This window comes from Mastacembelus armatus, chromosome 1 (assembly GCF_900324485.2).
Source record: "Mastacembelus armatus chromosome 1, fMasArm1.2, whole genome shotgun sequence".
In the NCBI taxonomy this organism is placed as follows: Eukaryota; Metazoa; Chordata; class Actinopteri; order Synbranchiformes; family Mastacembelidae; genus Mastacembelus; species Mastacembelus armatus.
Window position 1 is genome coordinate 6,213,444 of NC_046633.1, and position 14,496 is coordinate 6,227,939.

Below are 14,496 nucleotides of genomic sequence, written 5' to 3' on the forward strand. Positions count from 1 at the left end.
TAAACCGGAGATAAAAGCTGCACTAAATGACGTAAAACCAACCGCAGTCATCAGGTCAAGGTTTGGCTTTCTTTCTTTTTTTCCCCTGCGGGCCCGGTGCTTGTGTTGTTGCTAAAAGACGCTCCCAGGCCTAAATATTAACATCAGCCCGTTGATTTACATCCACTCGACAATTCTTTTGAGCCTGTGACGCACAGTAAAAATAACTTACGGCCTGAAGTCAAGTGAGCACATTCCTTCTCTAAATTTTGCAAAAGCGGTTTTTTTTTGTTTTGTTTTTTGTTTTTTTGTTTCTCTCTTGTTCTTTCTGTCTTTTAACCACAGGTTCGATTTTCTCTGGTGTTAATGAATAATTGAACAGTCGTGTTCAGCAGACGACATCAAATAAAACGCATCAGATTTGCCTGACAGCTGTCAAAAGACGTCAAGACACCAGGCCGATTCTTCATTTCATTTGCACCATTTTATTAGCATTTCTTTTTAAGTCACATAATGAAAAACTTCAACTTGGCACGCTACATTTTATTCTTTCACTTAACGATTTTGTGCATATATTTAAATAAAAGTTTCTTCACTTTGTGAAAACATTTAAAGAAAACAACTAAAAGTTGTTACATTAATCTGAAAATGTACCTTATCTTCCTCTCTGTCAGTGGAGTCTCCATTTAAAAAAACGCCTTTTCGTGCTTTGATCATTGGTTATTTTCTTACAGATTTATTTATTTTTTCACATTGCCTGGAGAATCGTTTGGAGGATCGCCTTTGTCCTTCTCTGAAGTTTTATCCCAAAATGTCTCTCGGCCCTGTCTCGACCATCGCTTTATAATTTGTCCAAACTTTTAGCGTTGGTGAGGATTTCCCTCGCTAGTCTCCACGTCTGCTTAGCAGCAGCCTCCAGGGCCGAGTGAGGCTTTCCCTGAAACAAGTCCAAGTTTGGCAAGAAGTAGTGGGGACATCTGCGGCACTGCAGGCAGGATATGAGCTGCAGCAGGATGCCGTTCAGTCGGTCTCCGAGGCAAGACTCGTCCCAGTCGGTCTCTCTCGGGTGTTTCTCGCACTCGTACAGCAGCAGCGTCTTCATGTGGTAGTTGTTGAGCGGCTGTCCCGGTAGCTCCAGGTGACGGTCCCTCAGAGTCTTCAGGATGGACAGACACTTCTTCCTGCAGCCGGCCATCAGCAGCCTGTTCTCGGCCTCACTGAACTGCAGGACCCAGGCGTCGCTCTCAGCTGAGCTCTGCTTCCCCGTTAAGGAGTAGCACTCTTTGGAGAGGAGGTTAAACCCCTCGGCTTTGACTTCTGCTACCCGGTTAGGGCCGGGCCAGGGGATGTGAGGCATGGGCCACTGGGCTGCACTTCTAGGCCAAATCCCCGTGCACTTAAACGCGGGGGTGATCTGCACCACGTACCTCTCCCTGATCCGTAGTTTGACCTCGCTGGTGTCCGCTACCATCTTAACCACGTCGCGGTAGCTGCATTTGTCCACGGCCTGTGCCACCAGAGTCTGAAACCTGGAGCGGATCTTTCTGGCTGAGAGGTAGCCCGAGGCTGTGATGAACTCGACCCACAGCGACATGCTCCTTTTACGGCCATCACTCAGCTTTAGCACCGCACAGCCGGGCAAGGAGCCGTCGTCAACAAAGTTGAACACCCCCATTTGGTTGAGGTAAAGCACCACCTCAAACTCATTGGGGGAGATGACCTCCAACCCCTCGTAGCGCGCATCTATCTCACTTAGGGAGCTGATAAACCGGGGCTCCTGCACTTCCACCTCTTTCAGGACATCCGAAACCACTTTACACACCTCCCTTATAGTCTTCGCAATGGCCGCTTTGCGAGCTTGGCATCTTTCGTTGTAATATTTGTTTAGCTGGTAAACCAGCTTTGCCTGCGTCGCAATCATGTTCGGGCAAAGGTCCGGGCTGTACACCGGAGAGTCGCAGTAAGTTGACGGATCCAATGCTTACCGGTAAAGCCAGAGGCAAATGCTTCCCCGTGCAGGAAAAATGTGTAATCAAAGTTTTTTTGCTGTTGCAGCGGATGGACGTCAGTGTGCTGAGGAGGAAACGGATAGGGATGCAACGTAATAGCCTGCTAAATATCAGTCCAACTCATGAGCACTTCCAGCACGGCAGAATTTTCAGGTTCTGGGTTCTGCGCGTCCCGCGTCCTGGGCTGCAGACGCTAAAGGCTATAACACAGTCTGTGACCACTCATCTCTTCTCGCTGTTATTCTCTCCACTGTGCCCCCAGCTCACTTTTGTCCACACTCAGCTGTGAGCTGGACTTGTGTAGTTTATGAATGACTCCTTTAGGAAGAGTGAAAAGGGGGTCGGGCTTCTCTTCCTGCAATCATGTGCGGAGCTGTCAGTGCAGGCAGCCAATCAGAGCAGTCAGACGCGGACGGTCCAGCAGGAGAGCTCCAGTCGGCAGCATCTGGGCGCACGGAGCTGTCCGCTGCTCCCAGGGTCGACTCAGGAAAACACAAGCCTTTAGTTTCATGCGTGCACACTTTCTCAGCCAGCAGTAAAACGTTGTGTTTGCAGGAGCGCTGCTCTGTGTGCGCAGTGTCGCCCGATGCATTTTGAGGATTAGGACTGTAGGCACAGTGTGACTGACAGCCTTTAACTTTAAACCTGCGTGTAATCTGCAGATAAGTCTCTCTCTCTCTCTCTTTGTTTCTCTCCGTTTTACATCAGTGCGTATCTTCGTGTTTTACTCCTCTTTGAAAAACTCAGTAATTATCGCTTTTCCCTGTTTGATTCATTCGTATCCACGGCTCAAGCAGCATATCACACTTCTTCTAAAAAGCCCAACTGAGCTGCGTTGGACTAATGTTTATGATTTATAGGGACTATTTGTCTGTTTAAATTGACCTGTAAACGACCTATGACCAGTTGCTCAAATTATTTATAATGAATTTATAAGTAAAAAAATAATCAAACAATTTTTGTGGAATCTTTTTTTTTTTTTTTACTTCATCGCTTTCTTTAAGATCAGTTCCACTTCCTGTTTGTTCCGGGATAAATCATTTATAGCCAGTGATTTGTACAAATTGATAATTGTATCTTTTATAAACCATGAATATTTAATGGCGTTAGAAGTGTTTAACCATTTTGTTGCTCAATGCATCGAGTGCACCTGCAGCAGATCCTGAATTGTAGTGGCCTGGACTGTAAACTCTTACTCATCAGACAAGTCCGCTTTTTATCCACCTGATGAGAATTTAACAAATCTATTCATTTATTGAACATTTTATTATTATTTATACAGGACTCAGATAATATAAACACCACACGTGTGTCCGCGCTTTCCCGTCACACACCACGCGTTAAATTTTCCCGTGTTGTTTATCGCCTTGAACCTTGTCCATACTGAATAATTTACCCAGGTTGTAATCGAAGTCTTCTTCAGCCAGACTTCATGTTGGAGGACTGAAAGAAGCCATTACTTCCCCCCTCAGAGAGCCGGACTGTGGTGTGAGACACATTTAGACTTGGACAAAACGCTGCAGTCAATGAATATTTCTGTCGAAGTGTTGCAGCAGCAGTCCTGTCACATGTCCATGGACCAGAGGACCTAAATAACTGCAGTTATTTAGGTCGCGCTCATGCGCTCAGATGGAGTCCATTGTACATTTTATGCGACTTTCAAGTCTCTTTTCATCAAATTCTTTTGTTACTCAGTCCAATATTGTGCTTCAGTTAAAGAGATTATATATGTTAAACATGAACCGTCGTCACTTCCTCGATATTACAGAGATTGAATTATAAATACAAATATTCAGTTTAGAGCAATAATTCCTGTAATTTCAAAATAATTACGTGAATAATTTCAAATTACAGTAATGAGCAAGGATCATAATCCTCTGTTATTTCTTTGGGGCCTTTCTTCATGTGAACGTTGAACAGAGACAATGAGGCAAATGGTGTAATATTTTCTGTTGCAGCCTGCTCTAAGCTGCATGTTGCTCATTGGGCCAAACTGTGTAACACACAGCCAGAGGAATATTCTTACCATCCAAACCAAATGTAAAGCATGCATGATCACATCAAGTAATGACTCCTTATTATAAAATAATGTTACATGTGACAAAATAGTAATAATTTCCAGAAATCCATTTACTGATATGAAGTAGCCAACTATGCAAAGGATTCTGAAATAAACCACAAACATTTTAGGAAAGGCAAAGATTAATGAGCACCCTTCCATGGTTGCCACATCCTCTGGACTTCATCATGAAGCTTTTTCTGCAAGGGCTGATGAGGATTTAGGGAGTTTAAAGTAACTTGTGATTATATCTGTAGAATTTATAATTCAGCCTGGTGTGAAAAAGGCAGTAGAGTTGGTTGGTATTTGAGGTCATGTCAGTGTAATAAATAACTTGTATTTAAAATCCAAAACATACAAGTTAACACACATGGATTTTAGTGTTCTCGGGATGACAAACAGCATATTTGTTTTATGTATGCCAAAGGCAGTGAGTTGTCAGCCATACTATTAAGTTATTTAATTATATGATTCATGGTGAAATACTGTGCACAGCTTTCACTGATTATGAGTTAGCAGGACTTGTCTTCCCACCTAGAGTGTTTAAATGAACTTTGGTCTCAGTGGAAAGTATAAAGTCAAATTAAGTTGTCCCCACAAAGAAACACATTCAATGGGGAAAGCAGATTTGCATTTACTGGTTTGTCATGACATTTGAATTTGATGCATAAGCAGTCAAACAACACACAGTGTGCATTTAGGTTTTCTACTAGAATACATAGACAAGCTATGGCAAGATGAGCAACAGCTGACTTGGCAGTCTTGATATATCATTACATTTCAAAGAAATGTTAGTCTGAGGTTTGGTGTTCCTTCTCTGACACACAAGTAAAGAAACCGTTATTTTAACATGGTACTGGGATTTATTAAAAAGTACAAATACGAGAAAATAAATGAGAAAAAAACGACTGTGTAGCTGTTTGATTTTTAGGATGACTGTTATCAACTTCACAGCTCCAGAAAGATTTGTTGGCATTACTTGGAGAGCAAGTGTCCAAATATTATGAAGGACATGCTAAATGTAGCCTAATGAAATATATATATATATATTTTTTGCAGTATCCTAAGTACAATGACAAAGGCCCGCTGATTGTCACTCAGTCATTCATCCATTCTTGCTACTTCTGTGTGCCTGTTATCTCTTGAAAACATTCAGAATTATCTGTGGTTCCTAAAGCGTTTCCCCCTGGTTTATATTGACTGGAGAAAAGATCAGCAGCCTGTCAGAGAGCTCTTTGATCTGAGCCTGTGTGACGACTCCACACTGATCCTCTCATGAGCACAAAAAAGTGCCCATGCCTGTGCAAATCTCTGCCAGCTGATGAGTAACCTCACTGCTTGTCTTTTTCTCTTCTTCTCCCTATGGTCTTTCTCAGTGGTCTTATTCTGTCCTGCCTTTTTTTTTTCCTTCTTTTTTTTTTTTTACCAGATTCTACCTGGTATTTGAAATATTTGAAAGATATTTCATTCCTTGTATGGGGATCTTGTTTACTAAATGTCATGAAATGTACTAAAATTGAATATCATTTGTAATTTAACACTTTTTGTTGGCAGTTTGGTTCATTTCACTAGTTGACTATAATATTTGCTCAATCTGTTGTACCAGTATATACTCTAGAGCAAATTAGTGCCTAACAAAGTAAAAGTCTCTCAAAGAAATGCAAGGCAAAGTGCCACACATTCATATTAAGAATGAACATCTCTCAATGCTACAGGTATGTGCTACAGATTTTATAGCTTGAGATAACATTAGGTACTTGATGATGACCAAAGAAACATTTTGGTTGGTTTCTTGGCTCTTTGTTAGGTTATTCTACTTTGTACTTCTGCATGATAAGGTAGGGAGAAGCCAGAACTGGGCATTTTGTAGGTAGTGGTCTTTTTTTTCCCCCTTTACTGCTTCCTTAAGAAACATGATAGGTGCAGGGAGAGTGGCTTATTGTCTCACAACACACAATGACATGCACACGTGCACTTAGATCAACATCAGCACACATGTGAACTGTGAGAATACATTTTTGATGCTCTTGTTCACACAATTTCTTGCTGTCTCCCAAATCCGGATGGAGCCAGCTGCTCGCTCTGTAGAGGACTCAGAGCAAATCATCACAGGCAACTAATTGCCTGGCAGGCCATGCATCTGCACGGCAGATAGCAGAACTGATGAAGTCATGGAGCAGATGTGTGTTTGCCTATCTGTGTGTGTGTGTGTGTGTGTGTGTTTAGCAGAACCCTCTCTGTGTTAAGCCACAAGCCATCAATATTGTATGTAAAGTTATTGTTGCAGGGCCTCTCCTGAAAATTACTAATATTGCGCCAATGAGGAAGTGAAATTCACTCTAGTTCTAGCTTATTGGTTAAAGGAAATATCTGCACAAACCTGATTGGATGACATTTGCTGCCCCTCCTCCATAGGTATCTATTACTTTCTGAATGTTTTGTGGCTCATTCCTGTCCCCTAATAGAAAACTATTTATTAATGCTTAACATGGTTGAAGTATGTTGTACTTGTTAGTGTAAAAATTACAAACATTTTTATGTTTACATAAAAGCTGGCACTCACAAAAAGGTACTGACAGCAAAAAAAACCCCAAAAAACTGAGAAGGGTGTTTTTAGAGCTGCAGCAACAAATAGAAATGAAGTACTATAATAAATCTTTGGACAACACTTGTAATTATCCTATATGAATTTGTGATACTTATACTGATGGTATACTTTGTGTGTTTAGTATTTTGTATGTTATTAGGACTGAAAAAGTGTAGGGAGTTTGGGAGCACCCACTGGACCACAGAAAAATAGACTAATAAAAAAACACTTCATAAACAGAAAAGGAAATTTCTTTGTTAGAATGACATCCTAATGTCAGGACACTAGTCACTGTGTGACTAGCAAAGCACATTTGAATATCTTTAAGTAATTATTAGTCGTCTATCTGTTGGTATGTTGCATAGACTTAAAATATAAATTACTTAAGAAACTAACCAACTGTACGAAACTAAATTCTTCACAATTCGTTTTTTCGTATATGAACTCCTGAGTTTGATTGTATACAAACATCCACTGTAACATAAAAACACGTCTCAGGTTGGTCACTCAGCCACATTTGTATTCCAGAGTAGTGTAGTTTTTGAAAGCATTGTAAACTGTGGCCATACACAGCATGTTTCCAAACATTTTTGCCAAAGGTCAGGTGTATTATCTAAAGATTACCAGTAAATTTTTCCTAAAGGTCAGTGTCCAACCTTGGACTCTGCAATGATAAAACCCCCATTGAGAAGACAGGAGTAACTCTAATTAGAGGGGTGATGACGGCTACCCGGGGTTAGCTGGACTGGCTGAATGGATGGTCACTCACTCAAAGAAAACCACCCCGGTGTTATGTAGCAACCAGTCCCATATCGTTAAGCCCTCACTAAAGTGTCAAACTGCTGGGACTACACCCCTCCCCCGTCGTCCTGCTTGCTCCGCCAAACTCTCATGGTCGCTAGGGACAACCTTCGGCTGCAGCTGCCAATCACAAAGAGCCATGGCAGCAAGAGGTCTCTGGGAGAGAGGAACATATTGATTTTCCAGTTAGAGCCTAAGTAGTGTGTGCTATAGGACTAACGGACAGCCCAAGCAGGTATGTCATTATCAATGAGACCAAGGATACTGATCCCCTCACTCTTACTCATTCATAATGGCCTCCTTCCTTCCCTCTGTCTCTTCTTCATGCTGTTCCACCAACCATTGCCTGCACTCTCCTTGTCTGCTCTAACAGAGTGCATCCTGAGATGGTCAATAAATCGCTCAGCCACAGAGTGATGGGTTGGGATAACCTTCTTTCACTTTTTCCCCCCTCTTTCCTTCACACTTACAGTGTCTGCCCCTCCAGGTACAGTAATTATTGCGCCTGAAGACATGAAATATTTCCTTACCAGAGATAGACTTGTTGGCTTCATAGCCATCATACTGTATGCTCCGCTTGGATTTTCCCTGTCGTCACTCCTCAATATCCAGGGTCAGTTAAAAGCATTATCCCCCTGCTTTGGCTCATCCAGTCATCAGGAAACCCAATTATTATCATACTGCTCCAGCTATTTTGCCTCACTGCTTATGTCAAGTCACCGACAGGGCTTTGGGAGCTGCTCAGCATAAAGATGCGCAAATAATTAGGAATGATTTAAGCCAATTAGAGGAGATAAGGCCAAATAAAGGTTTAAAGCTTCCTGAAGTGTATTTCTGTTCCCCAGTAGAGCAGTAAAGACTTGTTACCTGCTTTACTGTCCTTTATCTCGCTGCGTTTTCTGTCCCTTTTGAATTTCAAACCACGTTCAGTGTTGCAGTATAGTTACCCATATTTTCTTATTGTTAAAGTGAAATGAAATCTGTGGTGATTAAGGTGATTAGGGCTGAGATTAACAGACTTCAGGCCAGATGTGCAGTGAGTTATGGCTCAAGGCTTTGGAGTATTGGCTTCTTCTTTTCTTTTCTTGTTTTGTATCTCTTTTACTTTATATATTTATTAGTGACATTATGAATTCTACTGACTGGTGGTCACCTGACTTTTCCTAAAGCACCATTTTGACATTTTTTGGTTTAGAGTGACATGGCGCAACAGCTATTTGATGGATAATTTAGAAGGCAGTGAATATAGTATCACTAAGCAGGATTGTGCCTTCACGTGGTGTCTTGCTGATAATTATACACTGCAATTTATCCTTTTGTTTCAGTCCAGTTAGAAGAATTTTTTTTTTTTTTTTTTGCACCTGACAAAATGAGAGGAGTGAATCTTTTGCAGAACAGGCTGATGAATCTCTCAGTGAGTGGTAACCAGGTAGGACAGGTCAAGGAAGGACGATTGCCACATTGGTAATCACATAAAGAACCATTAGAGACAGTGCCATCTCGCCACCTAATGATGACTAATGTCTTCTTCACAATTGTTCTCCCCTCACACACATACACACACAAACAACTGCCCGGTCTTTTTTCACAATAAACATGCTCGGGCATTCGCTGTCTCTCTGTTTGTGACCTGACTTTGGGCCTCAACCCAAACACAGACCGCTGTGGCTGAGACCTGGCTCACACTTAACCAAGCACCTCCAGACAAAGAGCTGCCGCCCCCTCTTTGCACCTGAGCCTAGCCCCTCCATCATGCTCTGTTGCAGGGCTTGACTGGGCCAGTCAGGGGGCAGGTGCCTCCCCTCCCTTCCTTTGATTGATCCCCTCTCTCCATCATTTATTCCCTTCGTCTGTCTCTGACACATGTGTCAAAGGCAACACACCAGTCTGATGGATAGGCCTGTTTATGGATGCCAGTCTGCCTGGTAGGCTACTGATATTACAATCAGCACCTGTGTACCTGCTGTTCACACAAGCCTCTGTTATTCACTAAGGTCAGATAGACACCCAGCTCCAATTGAAAGATCGATGTCCAGTGCAGCATATTATAAACTGGTATTGTAAATGCGATCTTGTTTTGTTAGAAAGGTCTGTGCTGCATTTTGGATGATAAAACGAGGTCCATGTGTCATAGAATTTGAGTAAACATCTAAGTCATTGAGCTCTCTTTTATCTGTATGTTTAATCTCTTATAAATACAAAGGAACCATTTCTTGACTGGGAGACAATATTCATTCTAGCTGCTGATTGTTAAAATAAATCGAGAGTAATTTTAACCACATGTATTTGTGTTTTTTTTTTTTTTGTTTGTTTTTAAGTAAGCTGATAGCATTGATGTGTATTTTGTGTAAAGACATCTCATGTGCAGGACAGCAGAATGTTACATTGCTGAGTTCTGGTGCCTCCATTGCCATTATGGTTAATGACCCATCCAGTCTGGTTGAAATGGCACATCCACAGGGACATGCTGCAAATTACTTACTCATCCAAGACCTCTTTCTAGCAGACATCAGCACAGAACTTTATTTCTGCTCTGCAGTAGAAAGGCTGTAGTATAAGATGAAGTATAAGTAAATAAATAAATAAATCAGAGGATAGATGTTGGTGACTTCTCCAAACCACTAGTTATTCATCTTATTAACATCTTAACAAAACATGATGCACATTCCTTTATTGCACCATTAATTTTCATTTCCAAGTGTTTAATGGCTCAAGTAAAATTAGTTTCATTCCAGCAATCACACTCATTCAATCTATAAAATGAAATGCAGACGACAAGTTAAATTAAATTGTAAACTGTCTGACCCTTTATAAATGTTTGTCTCTAAAGTTGCACTGATGTGAGTTTTGATACTAACAGTGGACCAAATAACAAAATGATGTAACCTGTTCAAACATGTGGTACAGCTGAAGTTAAAATACCATGTGACTGGACACTAATGTGTGTAATGTGTTTGACACAGGGAAGCAGAGGTAATGAGGAAGTAGAGCCCTATTGATATATATACATACCTTCTTTGTTTGAGGATCATCTTCTACATCTATAGATCGAGATATTTACTACAAGCACATCTAAGTGTTTGTAGTAGATATCAGTATGTCTAGTAGATCTAATGCTTGTACTTAATCTGAATTTTAATTACATCATATGTTATTTTCCTCCATAATACTGAAGATCCTTATTAATTAAATTTACTCTGTTACAGTTAGAACTCTCATGTTTATCAGACTTGTCAGTGATAAACCTGTATCTCCGATTGAGTCACCTTAAAATTCTTAAAGGTCTCTAGAGTCTTTCCTTTTTGCTAGGCCTTTTCTCTCTCTCTTCTTTTACTTTGAACAACCAACCTCAAATTCCCCTGGAATGGTGTACTTTTCACCCCACACCCACTTAAGCTGGTGACAATAGGCGGATTAGAAAAGAATTTACTTCAGCGAAGCCTCACACCAACCTCAAAAAAGCCTATCTGTCACTAAATAGCAAAATGGGCAACTGATAGAAAGCGGGGAGAATGCGATAGGAGCCGGTCAGCGATCTTAACCTGTCTGATGTTTGCCATGGTAGATTATAGGGCCTGTGGAGGGCCAATAGCGTTGAGTCTTAAACAGCTCCCTTGCTTCTGTAGTGGCTCTGGGCTGTCTCCTTGATTTGGTTCAATATTGGTGAAAAGCATATACTGTATATTTTTTCACCTTTTCCTGATGTGCACATGTGTAATAAAGTAGAGATGAGCTTTACTAATCATGGAAAATATTTTGGCTCTTTCAGGGTTTTTCTCAAAAGGTAACTAGTAATACTGGCTATGAGTACTTTAGTGTATTTATATGCACCATATCCTAATATGAAACTGTTGTATAGCTCATTTTTACTGCTGTGGTAGAGTAATATTACTCTATGTGCACTCTGTGACTCTGTAACTTGCTATTTTGTTGGTGTGTTGCCTAAAGTGAAGTTAGATGCAAAGCTTAATCTGTGATGAGGTCAAAAGGAAAAGTGGTGCTTTTAAAATTTTGAATATAACAGTTGGGGCCATTTAACTTGGCATCCCTGAAAGCTACCTCTGTGTAACATCCCAAAGTACATAACGCTTTGGTGTAGAAGAGGTAAAAAACTACGCCTCATTGAATTGTTAGTCGACTTTATGATGTGATATTTTTCAGTTTTGAATTCCATGTTCATGTGTTAGTGTTTAGTGTGATGACTTTGGTATCTTATGTGTCAGATTGCAACTGATGCTTTTGTCTGTATAGTTTATGCCTAAAGTCTGTATGTCTAATGAGGTTATGCACTGAAGTCTTCACTTCTCTACCAATTAACCCTGAGACCATGGCAGAATTTCTCTAAAAGTCCACACAGGACCTTTTTTTTGTTCCCACTTCAAAAAGGCTAAGCAGCCAAGGAAAGGGAAGGAGAAAAGGCTAACCTATTAGCAAACAGTGAAAAGGCCCAGAAAGGGGTTTAATCCTTATTACGATAAATTCAGACTAAGTGGCCCCAAAGATCCTTTCAAAGGGGACTTTCTTCAGGGAGTGCAAACTCTTACTGGGTGACATTTGGGACTGAATGCTTTGAGCCTTTAGGCTTCATAACCTTACCCGCACTGCAAGCTGGGACTGTTTATTTTGCTTTAATTCCCTCACACTCCAGCGCAGCTTCATAGTTGTTTGTTTATTTATTCATTTTCTTTTTTGACCTTGCAGTTAGTTTTACTTCCTCCAAGGCAAATAGAGCTTTATGTGTGACTACTGATTACCTGTTGAATTAGTTACATGATGTTAGAAGAATTGTTCCTATTAATCACTGATAGGAACAAGCATGCTGACAATACATCTGATATTCTATCAGCACTATCTGTTCTGTATTATATATAAACTCTAATTATGAGAATATATTCTGCTTGTTTATTAATGTACAATTCCTGTATTTGTACCTCTCACATTTGTCTTAGCAGTATGTTAAAAAGATAGTTTGGTGTTTTAGAAAATTCCATTTTTAGAAGAGTTTATCAGACATAGAAATGATCTACTCCTTACCACTCTGGTATCTGTCTGTTCAGGCACAGCTGGTGAGCTTAGCTTAACATGAAGAGTGTAAACATGGCAAACTTCCATGTTCAACAGTACATCTACCAACACCCTAAAACTCACGTTAACACACTATACACTTTCTGTTGAAACTTCACGAAAACAGAGATAAAAATGACAGTCTGTGGTTTTCAAAGAACACCTCTTTGCAAGAGAGCTAATAAGCCTTTTTCAAAAAAATGTTGAGCACATTTCCAAACCTGACTGTTTGAGTTGTCTACAGCAAGCTATCACTTTTGGTTTATATTTTCATTTTATATTTTTATCCTTCTGCACTACATGTATGGGTCATAGTCTTGGTGCATATGGTGAGACAGGGATAGTGTTGTGGCTAGTTGGATAAAGGATATTTATGCAGAGCTTGAGGATAACTGCTGGAGTGTGAAAGTAGAGTCATGAGGCTCCAGTGTGCTAAGGTCATATGATTTCAAATTCTTTTGAACATTGCTTTCCTCTTGAATGATTTACCTATTCTACTCCCAGTCCAGCCTCCCAACACCTATTCACCACCAGTGCTCTCTTGGTTGAAGTACATACCTTTTTTTTTTTTTTTTTTAAGTATTGAAAATATGCCCATGTTTTTTTTTCTTTCCTCTTCAGTGCTCTTGGTTCTTCCCACTATCTCCATCTATCATTTTTTTTCTGGCTATCACTCAATCTCAAAAGCAAAATTTGTCTTAATTGGCTCCAGAGGGCTTGGGGAGGCTTTGTGTCAACGGTGATGAGAGTCCTGATTGGTCCAAAGACACAGGCAGCCAACAGACCCTTGTTAGCGTGTCAAGGCCCTTAGCTTGCTCGTTAGTCCGATGAACTCATTTACTGATGGGGGTGACAAGGCCTCGTTTACCAGTGTGGAACAGGGAATGGTGGGGGTTAAGACAGGGAGACAAGAAGCTGAACAAGATTATCTAAGGGGCAGGGAGAGTAGATAGTGGGATTATAAGAGTTATAAGATATATAAAGTTTTTTTTTTTTGATGCATAATTGTCAGAAATCTCTTAAATGTCAGCTTGTATTTGTGTGGGTTTCTTTCTCATTTTCTGCCACGGCAAAATTGTTGTTGGTGTCTCGGTCCACTGGAACTCCGGTGATGGTAAACTGCATGATTCTGTGGTCAGTGAAGTGTAGAATAAGTCACAAATTGCATAGTGCTGATGTTACAATATGCCATGGTTTACTTAGTTTACAGTAAATGATGCTTAAATAAAAAAGAGTCTCGTGACATTAATATAAGTCTGAGGAATCTGCAACCGTTGTCCATTGTTTGCATATAAATTCATTTTGTGATGTGTGGACTGTTGAGGAGTGGGTTGTTTGATGGTGTTTGGGAAATGGAAAGCAATAAACAACTCTACATGCTGCTACAGGTCCACATTTTTCTTTTCACAAATTATATCAAGTTCTCCCAAAACCGCTTGTCCCTCGTCTCCATTTTGATGTTGATGGATCACCTCTCTTCCTCTCGCTCATTAATTTCATCACCTTATCTCCCACACCACTTCATTTGACCAAAAGGTAATAATAAATCCCTCATCCATTATCCTTTAACTGAGGCAGCCATGTGGAAATACTTAATAACAGGCAACAAATTGAACTTCAATCACCTCATATTCCTTCAAGGATGCACAGCACATTAAACTGAATGAGCTAATATGCACATACAATTTTACCTCACATGGTTTATGTACAGTTTTAAACATTTCTTAAAAAAACATTTATGGTCTTTTAAATTGGACTTTTTCATATTTTATGGCAAATAAGGATTTAGTTCATTGGTTATTGGCAGTGGCTTCTGTCCTCTCCAACTCAAGTGTCTTATCAGCCCAAAAACACACACACACTTGGCCTGCCCGACAGCGAAGGCAGTTGAGAGCCTCATCTATCTTGAAGCATGCTGCTGATGGTTGGTCTGTTGCTCCCCTAACTCTTCCCTAATTCAATGCCATTTCAATTAAATTTCATCTATGTCACCATGT

The 14,496-nt window shown here is 40.5% G+C and overlaps 2 protein-coding genes across 5 annotated transcripts in view; one reads left to right on the forward strand and one right to left on the reverse strand.

The window, feature by feature from the left end:
- The window catches only part of lrba (LPS-responsive vesicle trafficking, beach and anchor containing), a 162,781-nt gene that overhangs the window by 98,491 nt on the left and 49,794 nt on the right, over positions 1-14,496 (forward strand). The gene's annotated exons all lie outside the window — the stretch shown is intronic.
- On the reverse strand, positions 442-2,255 carry mab21l2 (mab-21-like 2). Its single transcript, XM_026303433.2, has one exon. It carries the CDS (start codon positions 1,898-1,900, stop codon positions 821-823), a length of 1,080 nt encoding a protein of 359 aa, XP_026159218.1. The 5' UTR covers positions 1,901-2,255; the 3' UTR covers positions 442-820.

Bases quoted from the DNA above. Each gene is read 5' to 3' on its own strand.
- mab21l2 (XM_026303433.2), bottom strand. From the start codon at position 1,900: ATGATTGCGACGCAGGCAAAGCTGGTTTACCAGCTAAACAAATATTAC.